Here is a 13,403-nt window from a genome sequence, read left to right on the forward strand (position 1 = left end):
TTAACCACTGAGCCATCTCTCCAGTCTACTTTTTTTTTTTTACAAGCCATTTTTTTGTTGTTCATTTCTTGCATTTTAAGTACTTGATAAAATCCTTAGCCTGAGATTCTTTGCCTCCGTCCTATAAAAAAAAATCTATATGCTGTTTACTGTTTTCAAGATTAAATTCTTTTTTTAAAAAAAAGATTTATTATTATATATAAGTACACTGTAGCTGACTTCAGACGCACCAGAAGAGGGCATCAGATCTCATCATGGGTGTTTGTGAGCCACCATGTGGTTGCTGGGATTTGAACGCAGGACCTTTGGAAGAACAGTCTGTGCTCTTACCTGCTGAGTCATCTCTCCGGCCCCAAGATTAAATTCTTAAAGCTAGTTACAATGAAATTTTAATTGGAAGTTTATAAAAATGATTTTCAACATCCCAATATTGTAGCCATTTTCAGGGACATGAAAGAATTTAGTTGTCCTTCAGGCTCACAATATGGTATCACTATTGCCAGATTTTCAGAAGTTAAGAAACACATTCAGATAGGCAGACTAATTGGCAGACTTAGGATTCCATTCTTTTTATGGCCCCAAAATATCCTGTATTCTCATATTGTCTTTATCTATGGGAATTTAGGTTGATCCCATTATTGAAGATGTGAGCAGACATGAGACTACAAGTGTCTCTTAGATATAATAGTTCTCTCTCTCTTGGAAATACACCACCCAGTGGACTTGCTGGATCAAATGGTACTTCCAGTCTCAGTCGCTTTAGGATACTGCACATTTTCTGTGATAGCTCCTCCATCAGCATGTATCCTTTTCCTCTGCACCCTCATGAGCATCCATGTCATTTTAATGATACATTTTAGAGATGGCCATTCTGAGGTGAGATGCCATCACTATAGCTTTGAGTTGCATTCCTTGATGATTGGTGATATTGAGCATTTATGGTTGTGGGTTATTTGGAGTGGTCTTGCTAGTCTTGAACTGGTGATTCTCTTGTCTAGGTTTCTCAGGTGCTAAGAGTAAAGTTATGCAGTCTTTCCAAGCCAGCCCACTTTCTAACTGAATTATTTGCTACTCAGCTTTTTGAGTTCCTTATATATTAACCCCTTGTTGTGTCAGTGGTTTGCAAGTATTTTTTCCCACTCTGTGCTGTCTCTTATTTTGTAGGATGTCTCAACACAGCTGATTTGGCTTCAAAAGCTTATATCTTAGTTTGATATAAGCTTTTATTTTATTTATCTATTTTCATACTTTGAGCTGCTATTTGAAAACAAAATCATTGCCTACATCAATAAGACCTGGGTGCAATTTGAAATGCCCTCAGATTCCATTAAGACTAATTTTTCCTACATCTATGAAAACATTTTAGTAAATGCATTAATTGTTGATCTTTAGGAAGTATGGTTCTCTACAAGTGTTTCACTGTACTGCCTTTTGCCTTCCTGGTTAGGTGTATTCCTAAGTATTTTACTCTTTTTCATGCAATAAAAAACTAAATTCCTTAGACTGTTCCTTTTAAATTGCTGAATTATCTCATTAGTCCTAAGTTTTCTGAGCATTTTCTCCATATGTGATACCAGGGAACATCATGTTACTGTTTCCTTATTCAGTTCATTTTCCTTCTCTTGCCTAATTGTTCTGGCTAGGGCTTCTACTACTGTTAAGTAGTAGGCATCATTTTCTTGTTTCTGATCATAGCTGGAAAATCTTTGGTCATTCACACCTGACTGCCATGTTAGCTGTCAATTTTTCCTATGTGATCCATATTCTGTTGAAAATGCAAAGTATTTCACAGACTCTTGAGAGGTAGATGTTCCTAAATTCTAGTATTACCTTGATCTAGTCCTATTTAGGGTTCTTCCAAACATTGACTAGCCTTTTTCATTATAATCTGTATTTTGTTTCATTAAAAAAAATCTTAGCTAATTCATCTTAATTATCATTAACCTTCCTTATAGTTCTTGCTGTATGCTAGGCACCATCCTGACTGCAGTAACACTGTCATTACTTCCTAGAGGTAAGAAAGCCAAAGCTCAGTGGAATTCATTCATTCCCCAGGCAGCTTGTCTCTGGTCTGTCTCCTTGCTCTGTACCACACATCAACTGTACTGCCCTATTTTTTGCAAAATGCAGATCTAGAATGGGTGCCCATTTCTTGATTTCATAGATGCTGTCGCCAACCTCCATAGCTCTGGCTTACTGTGAGGCAGGTTGTGAGTAGCTGCTCTAAGAGTAAGCTCCTTGTCACTTGTCACCACTTCATCTGCTGTCTGAGGTGTCTCCTCTGTCATACCAGGGAAGTACAACTTTGAAGTATATTCTTCAGAGGACAAGTCATACGCCATCAGATTTGTTTCTGGCCTTCACTACTTACACAATTGAATCTCTAGTAATGGGTTTCAAGGATCAATATATTTTCCCAAGGCTTTTTGGAGAATTTTTAAAAATTATGCATCTGTGCACAGGTGCAGGTACCCATAGAAGCAAAAAGCATCAGATCTCCCTAGAGCTGCCTGACTTGGGTGCTAGGTACCACACTAGCCTTCTCGGCACCTTCTCTCCAGCATGCCCCACCCCTGTGTAAACAGTAATGCCAGTGGAGGTAATGTGACTAGTCGGAGCGGAGGATGGAGAGCTGTGGTTGCACTGCCTTCCAGGTGCTGCTAGGTTCCTCATTAAGGAGCTGTCATATCACAACCTAGAGCTGGAAAGGAATCGCCTGGAGGAACTGGGAGTCAAGCGGCAGTGTGTCTGGCCGTTCATTGTTGTGATGGATGACTCTTGTGTCCTGTGGAACATGCACAGTGGTCAGGAGCAAACCAGGTAGGGATACTTCCAAGAAGTTGGGGGGACAGGAGGGTTATGACACAATGATCTAGACAAGATATATTTAGAAAAAATTAAGAGATACGGTTTTCCTGAGCAAAGTGGATCATGGAACTACTCTCACTAGCTCTCTGGTTCCGTAGAATTGTTTTTTAAAGATTTATTTATTTATTTATTTCATGTATGTGAGAACACTGTTGCAGAGAGCATTGGATCCCATTACAGATGGTTGTGAGCCACCATGTGGTTGCTGGGAATTGAATTCAGGACCTCTGGAAAAGCAGTCAGCACTCTTAACCGCTGAGCCATCTCTCCAGCCTGAAATTTTTATTTTTAAGAAAATATGTCATTAAACTTCTGGGCCTTTTCCACATCCTGGTATTCCTTAGCTGCAAAATCCGTTCTGTTACTGTGATTCATTTATACAGACCCTGACATGTAAGTAAGACCCAACTCTGCTTACCTACTGAGGTGAATAAAGGAAGTTATGTCACCTCTAAGCCCATCAGTGGTTTTCCTAGAGCAGTGGTGACTTTCTTGCTAAATAGTGACAAATTTGTTAAATTGCTGCTAAAACTCAACAGTATCCTTAACAAAACACTGATTTCCCACCATTTCTTCTGTGGACTTGAAATCAGTGAAGTATGCATAGAATTCTTTCTTTTTTTTTTTTTGTTTTGTTTTGTTTTGTTTTGTTTTTGAAGACAGGGTTTCTCTGTGTAGCCCTGGCTGTCCTGGAACTCACTCTGTAGACCAGGCTGGCCTACTTCTTTATTATATGTAATTATCAGAACTGGATGTTTCTGTACTTTTAACCCCTGGTCATGTCTTTGGCAACTCAAGTTCATTATTTACTTTGAAACATGAACTAGATTATATCCTTTTTTTGCCCAAGGTGATAAGACCCACCACCAAGGGCCAGCTTCTCATGACAGGCAGTATGACTGGACTTAATGTAAATTATCTTATTATATCCTTTACAGGATTTAATATATATATTAAGATACAATTGTGTTGGTTCTTCATAAACTAACTTTACATTTTATAGCCAGCCCACAGAAGCAGGAATTTCCAGTAAGAATGTGTCCCTGAAGAGTGTCTTGCAGCATATTGAAGCCACACCAAAAATTATCCACTACGCAATCCTGGGCATACAGAAATGGAACAGCAAGCTGACTTCACAGAGCCTAAAGACCCCATTCTCAAGATGCCATGTGCATGATTTCATTCTCCTCAATATAGACCTAACTCAGAATGTACAGTATGACTTCAACAGGTAGGTCAGGCTCCTGGACGCAGGTCATCCTGGTTATCCATCAGAGGGTGTTGCCCACTTCAACCTCTATGTTGTTTTCATTGTGCCTTGGACAATAAGCCCAGAACTCCTTATGTGGTCCAGGCTGGCCTCACACTTGTGATCCTACTGAGTGCTGGCACTGCAGAGACCTAGCATGACCTAGACCTTTGATACTGTTATGTAAAAACAGAAAACACAGGTTAGCCATCTGATTATTTATCAAGAATTCAAGTAGAAACAAAATTCATTAAATCAATACTGGTCAATGTGTAGACCTGTGAATGTCTAATATTAGCCCATATTCATCTTCAGAACTAGGAAGGAAAATACAGTGTTGTAATACAACACTCCAGTGTTGTAAGGCCCACAACTCCATGGGGAGAAGGCAGAAGGCAGGACCCTTTAATTAATCATACCATATTCCTGAGAAACCTCAAATGGCCAAGGAATGGTATTGGAGACTACAAAGTCACTCTTTTTTTTGTTTGTTTTTGGAGAAAGGGTTTCTCTGTATAGCCCTGGCTATCCTGGAACTCACTTTGTAGACCAGGCTGGCCTTGAACTCAGAAATCCACCTGCCTCTGCCTCCCTCACTCTTTATATCCAACCTCAACCTGTAGCTATTAGAATACCTACTGCTTCATCTAGTATGTAACCAGAATTTTAAAACCACAAGACCTCTGGCTTTCCTGCTGGAGCACACAGGATGTATAATCCTGTTTCTGATAGGTTCCCTAAAACCTGTGGCATAACAGACAAAATTCTTTCCTCCTTCCTTAAAGTAATAATGCTCAAATCAGTAGAGTGAGGGCCAGCTTCCTGAGGATAAGGTCCATGTTTTGGGCCCTCCCCTCATATCTGTCACTCATTTTTCTGTGTAGTTATCGTAGTTGAGATGTGGCAGAAAGTCAAAGAAACCTATCACTGTGGTTATGATTTAGGTATTTCTGTGAAGATGTTGACTTTAACCTGAGAACAAACAGTAGTGGCCTCCTCATCTGCCGCTTTAATAACTTCAGTCTCATGAAGAAACACGTTCAGGTTGGAGGGCAAAGGGACTTTATCATTAAACCAAAGCTCATGGTAAGTCTTACAAAGTTTGATGCAACTGTTGAAAAGAAGCACAAGTGTTTTCTTATAAATAGCTTTGTCACTAAAGTACTGGCATGTGGACAGGGAAGTAACTCTGGGGGGCCTCAATGTGCAGCTTCATTTGTCATTTGTCAGCGAGGGCTCAGCTAGAACAAAAACTTCACTTTTGGTAATTCAACAAAATTGTTCCAGAGTTAAGCCTTAAAGATTGCATCAAAGCCTGCATGCTTGCTTGTTTACTTATTAACTGGGTTTGAGTTTTTTTCGAGACAGGTTTCTACATAGCTGTCCTCAAACTATGTAGACCAGACTGGCCTCCAATTCAGACATCTGCCTGTCTCTGCCTCCCAAGCGCTGAGACTAAAGGAGTGCATCCAACTGCAAAGCTTTACTTTCAAGACAGAAGTCTTTATATTGTGGTAACTCCTATGTAACACAGGAGAAAAATACAATAAAATGCTTGTCTTTTAAAGAAAATATTACAGCTCAAAGCTTTAAAAAAGAGCATTGTCTATACCCTTTCCAGGGAGTCTTAATGCTAGCTGATTACTACAGTTTGTCAACTACTTTGCTGGAGCTGAGAAAAGCCCAAACATTATAAAGTATTAATTAAATACAGAAATATTCCAGAAATTCTTGCTGTAACTTAAAGAATATTATACTATTCCTGAAGTGGGTGAATGAAGAAATACAGAACAAAATGAGAAATCTGAATCCATCAGGTGACTGCTATTAATACAGCAATCCCTCTTTAGTTGCTAGTTCTTATATGATACATTTTGTATTTATGAATCTACTGCATACATGTATGCATGTACATGTACCTGATTCCTTTGGAGGCCATAAAAGGATATTAGATCCTTTAGATCTGGAGTTATGATGGTTATGAGCTACCATGTGGTTGTCAGGAACCTTGATCCTTTGCAAGAACGGCTAATGCTCCTAACCACTGAGCCTGCTCTCCAGCCCATAGGAGTCCTCCTTTATCTGGGGCTTAGCATTGTCAGCCATGGTCTGAAAGTATGCTTTGAGTCAAGGGACCACACACATATTTTGTGCCTAATTTAGAAATTATAGTGTTTGTGTGTATAAACATTCATGTAGGGTTCAGTACTGTATAATTTCAGGTATTCTTTGGAGGTAATGTATATGGAAGTTATTAGGATGCAATCCATTGTGATCTTAAAACATTTCATTCACTGACAGGCACGTTTCCCATGACCATCTGATTTCAGGTTTCAGAGAACTTAGTCCCCATCTTGCCCCTTCAGTATGTCTGTGCTCCTGACAGTGAACACACACTACTGGCAGCCCCTGCACAGTTCCTCCTGGAGAAGTTCCTTCAACATGCCTCATATAAACTCTTCCCTAAAGCCATCCATAACTTCAAGAGTCCTGTGCTGGCCATTGACTGCTACCTTAACATTGGACAGGAGGTAAAGGTGGGACTGTCTACTCCTGGGTGCCATATCCGTCTCTTCCCCTTCTCAGTCCCACTGAAAACTTAGGATGGTTCTAAGAGAGCTAATAACAATATGATTCAAGGGGTCCCACAGGAACAGAACTAGCCAGTGACATGGTTAGCTCTGGTGTCAATAGCTCTGAAGAGCCTGCCTTGATGACTTGGACAGAAGCAGCTGCTATCTCTACTTGTTGACACCGATCAGACCATGTTGTGATAATGTGAATTTAGATCCAGTTCTTGTCAGGTACACAGTCTCTCAGCGTATGTAAGAGCCCAGTGATTATTGAACAAGTAAGCACAAGCTCTGTGAGACCTTCAGAGCTGTTGTCTTTTTCCATTCCCTAGTTTTAGTCTAGTATTTTAACTGCCACTGTACCTCTAGCTTTCTACAACTAAGTTTTTCCTGGGGATTATCTTGAGAGTATATTTTGTTATCTTCAATAACGTTATCTTCAAATATCCTTATAATAAATCTCTTTTAAAAATCTAAAGTCACAGGTGATTGTGAGCAGCCATGTGGATACTGGGAAACAAATCTGGGGCTCTGGCCTGGAGAGATGGCACAGCAGTTAAGAGTACTGACTGCTCTTTCAGAAGTCCTGAGTTCAACTCCCAGCAACCACATGGTGGCTCACAACCATCAGTAATGGGATCACATGCCCTCACAGCTACAGTGCGCTCACATAAATAAATCTTTTTTAAAAAAATCTGGGGCTTCTGAAAAAAGTCAGTGCTCTAAACCACTGAGCCAACTCTCTAGCCCCAAATGTAGGGTTTTAAACACACACACACACACACACACACACACACACACACACACACACACACACTTTTCTTAATATTTGTTGAATAATGATTTACTATCGTAAATTAGATACTTAAAAATATGGAAGATCACTGGGCAATGGTGGCCCATGCCTTTAATTCCAACACTTGGGGGGCAGAGACAGGCAGATCTCTGTGAGTTCAAGGCCAGCCCGGTCCACAGAGCAAGTTCTAGGATAGTCAGGACTATAAATAAAAAAAAAAAAAAAAAAAAAAGGGGGGGGGGGGGGGGGGGGGGGGGGNGNGNAAAAAAAAGANAAAAACACCTGTCTTGAGAGAGTGAAAGATACGTGAATACTAAATAGTAAGCACAAAGCTTGAATAACCACCTCACTGAGAAAGATTTCATTCCTTCACTTGGCACCCCAAGCTGCAGAGGAAGGCACTGCATTTCTTACCGAAAGTACAGCCCTTTATTTGCCTTTGAAATGCCATTGCTTTTTCTGCTTACTACTTTCAGGTAGCCATATGCTATGTCAGCTCCAGACCCCACTCCAGCAACGTCAACTGTGAAGGGGTGTTTTTCAGTGGACTCCTCTTGTACCTCTGTGACTCTTTTGTAGGTGCTGATCTTCTCAAGAAATTCAAGTTTCTAAAAGGTAAGTCAACTAAGTGTCCTGAATGTAAATGGTAATATCTCTCTCTCTCTCTCTCTCTCTCTCTCTCTCTCTCTCTCTCTCTCTCTCTCTCTCTCTCTCTCTCACACACACACACACACACACACACAATAATCAAGAGTTGAATGCCACACAAGCAAGCAAAGTTTTGGCCAGTAAACTGGATATTTTGAAAACCAGGACTACTAATGTTATTGGGGAAGGCCATGCTGTTATCATAAGACTAAATTAAGTTCAGGTGAAAAATAAAATCCATGACTTTAAAAGACAATTTTTATATGTCGGTATGTGTGCAAGTGCCTGCAGAGGCCAAATGGTGTCAGACACCTTGGAACTTAAGGTTGTAAGCCATCTGATGTGGGTGCTGGGAATTGAACTCAGGACTTCTGAAAGAGGCAGAAAGGCTTTTAACCACTGAGCCATCTCTCCAGCCCCTGTGACTTCTTAAACAGGCCTTTACTGTTATTTACTCTACAAACACACGCTTCTGACACCTAGTTAAGACAGAAGCTAGATTGATTCTACATATGCATGTTTATAAGCAGTATATACAGTGTAAAATCATTTGATTGGATCAGAAATCAACTGCAGAAAAATTACATAATTGTACTTCCTAGACACTCTGGCACAGAAATTAAAGTTGTCTTAATAGGTATGCATCATGAAAAGGTACAATTTACCTACGAATAATCTATAAATCCAGCATTACAAATAATCTTGACAAGATGAACCAAGGCCAGTAATAAAAGTGACATTCTGAACACTGTACAATCAAAATCGAGTTTTTGTTGTGTGTATGTAGCAGAGTGGTTCTCAAGTAGAAGGGGATGTACCTCAAGAGATTTTTGGTTGTCGCTGTATGTGTATGGGGAGGGGGGTGTATTTGGCAAACAGTGGGCAGGAAGCTAGGGATATGCTAAATATTCCACAAGGCACAGAAGAGCACCCGACACACAACAAAGTGCTAAGGTTGAGAAACCCTGTTCTACACTGGGTTCATCAGACACTATAGGAGGGAAGGTCTGTGGCTGAAAAAAAATCTCCCTCTATAATCACTTCATGTTCCTTGAAACTTTTGCAAAACTACTTGAGATAAAACGAATTATCTAGGGGCTGGAGAGATGGCTCAGGGTTAAGAGTACTGACTGGCTGCTCTTCCAGAGGACCCGAGTTCAATTTCCAGCAACCACATGGCAGACAGCAAGAATCTATAAAGGGATCTGATGCCCTCTTCTAACATGCAGGCCTATATGCAAAGAACACTTGTACAGTAAATAAATAAAGATGACTTCTCTGCTTGTATGTTGGCTCCCAAGGCAGTTATATTCTCATCAATGTAATCCACTTCCTCCCTCAAGGTGCTACCCTGTGTGTCATCTGCCAAGACAGAAGCTCCTTACGGCAAACAATTGTTCGCTTAGAGTTAGAGGACGAGTGGCAGTTCCGCCTCCGGGATGAGTTTCAAACTGCTAATAGCAGTGATGACAAGCCTCTCTACTTTCTAACTGGACGTCATGTTTGAGGTTTTGAAGAGACCAAAAACAACAAACATACCCCTAAGGGGGTGGGACAAACAATTATAGGGGATTTTTTTCCTTTAAAGTACAATCACTGTGGAGCAAAGTGCAACATATTTATCTCTTCTCCAAAGAACTCCCCAAATGTGACCAGGGTCTTTGGGGGCACTGTCCTCCTTCAGTTCTGCTGACAGGACCCAGGTTCAGGTCAACACTACAGTGGGCAGTTATGCAGTTACTTAGTGTGTGCTCTACCGGTGGGAGCCTGAGGATATATTCTGGAGAACAAATGTGGAGTCCGCATTGTTTTTTCTACCATACTGTTAGGGGCCAGGGGACTGTCAGCATTAACCAACCTGAATGTGTTATATGAGACACACCACTGGTGTGGAATGAATGAAGATTAACATTTGAGGCCTGAATCCTCAAGTTTCTCTTCAGATCTGTACTTTGGTACAGTATTACTCAGGGGTCTGAAATGATAGAATGTAGAAGATATTTGTATTTAAAAAGAAGTAGCTTGTCTTTTTCTGTGCAGTGTTAGTTTAAAATTTATAATCTTATATGTATTGAAACCTTTGGCAAAATTTCCACAGGAGTTAAAAAGTTTACTATTTAAACTGAACAAAAAAAAAAGTCAGTAAATGCAGAGAAGACACTGTGTGCATTTATGAAGGTTCTCTGAGCTTAACTCCTTTGTTTTCCCCACTTCCAGTCTTTTCCAGTCTTTAAGCATACAGTGATGCACTCTGCAGTTATGCCACACCATTGTGTTGGTTGAAAGTGAGCAGTTGGCACCTGGAAACCCACATATCATGCTGGGATTCTATTGTGGAATCTAACTAGCTGGTTTCATCAGCTTGGGCTTAACATCCTTTAAACAACTCAGTGAGTAACTGCTGTGGTGCACTGACACATAAAATGAGTGGAACAGAAAAGAGAACCATAGACAATTTTTCCTTATAATTTTATCAGTGACAATTTCCCAGAGTAAAGAAGATTCCATGAAGAGTCTTTTGGAATCATTAAAGTTAGCGGGTAGTATATGATTAATATCAACAGTAGGAGGCATAAGTTTCTATGTATTTCTAACCAAATATTTTAATCAGAAACATCTTGAGAAAATATTCTACAATAATCTATTGGAAGTTTACACTGAAATTGTTCTAGTTTGTGGATTTTTCTCAGCCCACGTGTATGATTTTATCTCCAGTTAAAAGAGTCACTTTTACTTGAATCTGTCTTAGGACCAGAGACTACTAAGAGCCCTAATGAGCCTGCATTACCGGAGTGTTAGATGATGGATTTGGTTATCCAGGGATAACAAGAAGTTACAGCTAGTCAGAAGATGGTATTAAATGAAAATGGTCTGCAGATCTCTTGGTTTTAATATAGCTACGTATGTTTTAAATGTATTTTAAAAGGATAATTGCTTTTAACCCCATTTTTAATTGTCCTTCAAAGAGGACCTTGCCTTATTGAAAATGCTTACTCCTTAGCTTTAGTACAGCAGAATTTCAGCAAAGAGGTACTTTCCAGGGAAGTCTGAATTAGATATGAATTCGATACTTGTTCTTGCTTTGCTGAAAAGATCCAATGCAGGTAATACAAAGAAAGCCACTGATTGTGCAATATTCCAATAACACTATGTAAGGTGAATAAAATACTTGAAATAATTCCACAACAATTTTATGAGGGGCAGAGGCCTCTTAGGAGTTCTTATTGGTTTATTCTTTTTGAACTAAGATACTTTAATGCAAGTACTCCATGTTAGGGCTGCAATCTAGAAATTCAAGTGATCATGAACTGTAAATACTATTCAACTCTGTTCAAGAGAAATGCCAGAATAAAACCAAAAGGCCATCTTTCCAATAGTTCGGAAAGCTCGATTCACCTGCCTCTTTGTCTCCAAAGCCTAACTTCATTAAATTCGGATCTTTTAAAATTACCTAAATTAGTATAATTCTTTAGAGAATGCTAGGTCCTCTTTAAGGATGAAATTGCACAAGCCCAGGCCACCATGACTTGTTAATTCATGTCTTGGTGTGTTTGATTTTACCTTCTTCCATCCCTGAGGACATTGAGGTAGGGCAAACCTGGTAACTTACCTGCAGACCTGTTGAACCTTGGCATGTGTGACAGTTCACACAGGTTAATATTGAATGTAAACTAAAAACTTAGAAATGCTGTAGTCGAGTTTTGGCTGTAATTCATGCAACTGCTTCTTATGATTGTTAGAAAGGGGCATCTGTGTTACTGTTACTGTAAAATTTATTTAACCAAAACTTGGTGAATTTCACTCACTAGTCAGTCTACCTCACATTTTGTTTATGACTCTAAGCTGTCTTAACTTATGTCTACAGTATGTTCTTGTTCTTTCATTTGGTGAATGTATTAAAATTCCCTCCCACTCCTCAGCTATGAAAAGTTTGTTTTCTTTAAACCAATTTTCCCAAATGTTAAAAGGTGAAATGAGTTCCATAACTGGCAATATCCAAGAAAAGTCTGGAAGTTCTGTCACCATGCCTTGTATGGCTCTAAAATTCTATTTGGGCACAATAATCAAAAACAAAAACAAACAAACAAAAAAACAATCCTAAGTAATAGCTGAATGAAAGGTCTAACTTATCTAAAGCAACTATGTCCACCAAAACCTCTACTAGAAAACTGTAGACTGCTAAACAATTACAGATAACAGACCTATATAGAAAGCAACTGTATTTACTTTGGTGAATCCTCAATTATGGGTTTTACTATTAATCTTAGATTTATTTATTTATAAAGTCCATCTACTCTTACCTACTCTTAGGGGAGAAAAAAGCTTTTTAGCTCTAATATATAAAGAGCATTTATAATAACGGAATTTGAAACAAAACCACTCATCTAGGCCAAAAGCCATCAAAGCAGCAATAAATATTTTCAAGTCTAGTGACAGGCAGAGAGGAAGCAGGCTTTCATATCTGCCAAAATAACTGCCCTGGAAAGTGTAACAACATGCCAACTACTGAGTTTCTGAGGCTGTTTCCTTGGAAGCTATGAGGAAAATGTATGTGTCCATCACTGCTGTAGTAATTGACTCAGCAATCTTAAGTCTTAGTAAACTGAAGCTGTGTTTCCACATAACTGGGCAACCAGGCCAGGCAAACAAGAACCAATAAACTTTGGTCTGAATTTACATCCAAGCACTTGGTAAATGCACTGAGTTCACACCCACAGATTATCAAGTGTGATCTTCAATTCTTGCTTGAGAAATCATCCACACAGGTAAGGGCATAACCCATCAAAACCCATGGCTCCTATGCTCGATAGCTTCAGAAAGGACAGACAACTATCTGAGGGCCAGTAACAGAAATTTATATAAGCAGCAATTATCCAACTCTCTTCTGAAGTCTGACTGTGGTCACTGCCTCTAACAGATGCTGCTCTTTTTCTAGCACCATGGAGACTCCCTTCCCAGCCGTGTTTTGACAGTGGTGATGTGATCCCTCTTTGGTTTCCATCACTCTTTTAGAAATCTCTTTTCCTTGTCTATGCCGTTGCAAGTACTCCCAAATGCTGGCGTTCCTCACAGATCTCTAGTTTTCCCTTTATTACCCAAGATGACCTCATCTCACCCATCAAGTAACAGCACAGACCTCTCTCAAACTCTGCTCCACATATACAACTGTGAAGGTGTTAATTCCACTTGGAAGTCTGTAACCACCTTAAACCTTGACCAAAACTGAGCCTGCCTTTCCCCATCAAATTCTCCCAATCCATAACCTGAT

General features: G+C 39.7%; 1 protein-coding gene and 1 non-coding gene across 5 annotated transcripts in view; one reads left to right on the plus strand and one right to left on the minus strand.

The window, feature by feature from the left end:
• The window catches only part of Greb1l (GREB1 like retinoic acid receptor coactivator), a 225,988-nt gene extending 213,913 nt beyond the window's left edge, over positions 1-12,075 (plus strand). For all 4 annotated transcript variants that reach the window (XM_029546956.1, XM_029546955.1, XM_029546958.1 and 1 more), the window contains 6 exons: positions 2,655-2,820; positions 3,872-4,099; positions 5,062-5,203; positions 6,448-6,648; positions 7,963-8,101; positions 9,478-12,075. In XM_029546956.1, coding sequence (XP_029402816.1) covers positions 2,655-2,820; positions 3,872-4,099; positions 5,062-5,203; positions 6,448-6,648; positions 7,963-8,101; positions 9,478-9,641 — 1,040 coding nt within the window. In that variant the 3' untranslated portion in view covers positions 9,642-12,075. The remainder of the gene's footprint in view (positions 1-2,654; positions 2,821-3,871; positions 4,100-5,061; positions 5,204-6,447; positions 6,649-7,962; positions 8,102-9,477) is intronic.
• Positions 429-555, minus strand: LOC115065595. The gene has a single exon (XR_003845358.1). It is a non-coding gene; the product is annotated as a small nucleolar RNA SNORA33 (small nucleolar RNA).
• Positions 12,076-13,403: the final 1,328 nt, after the last annotated feature.

Source organism: Mus pahari, chromosome 15, assembly GCF_900095145.1.
Source record: "Mus pahari chromosome 15, PAHARI_EIJ_v1.1, whole genome shotgun sequence".
Classification (NCBI taxonomy): domain Eukaryota; kingdom Metazoa; phylum Chordata; class Mammalia; order Rodentia; family Muridae; genus Mus; species Mus pahari.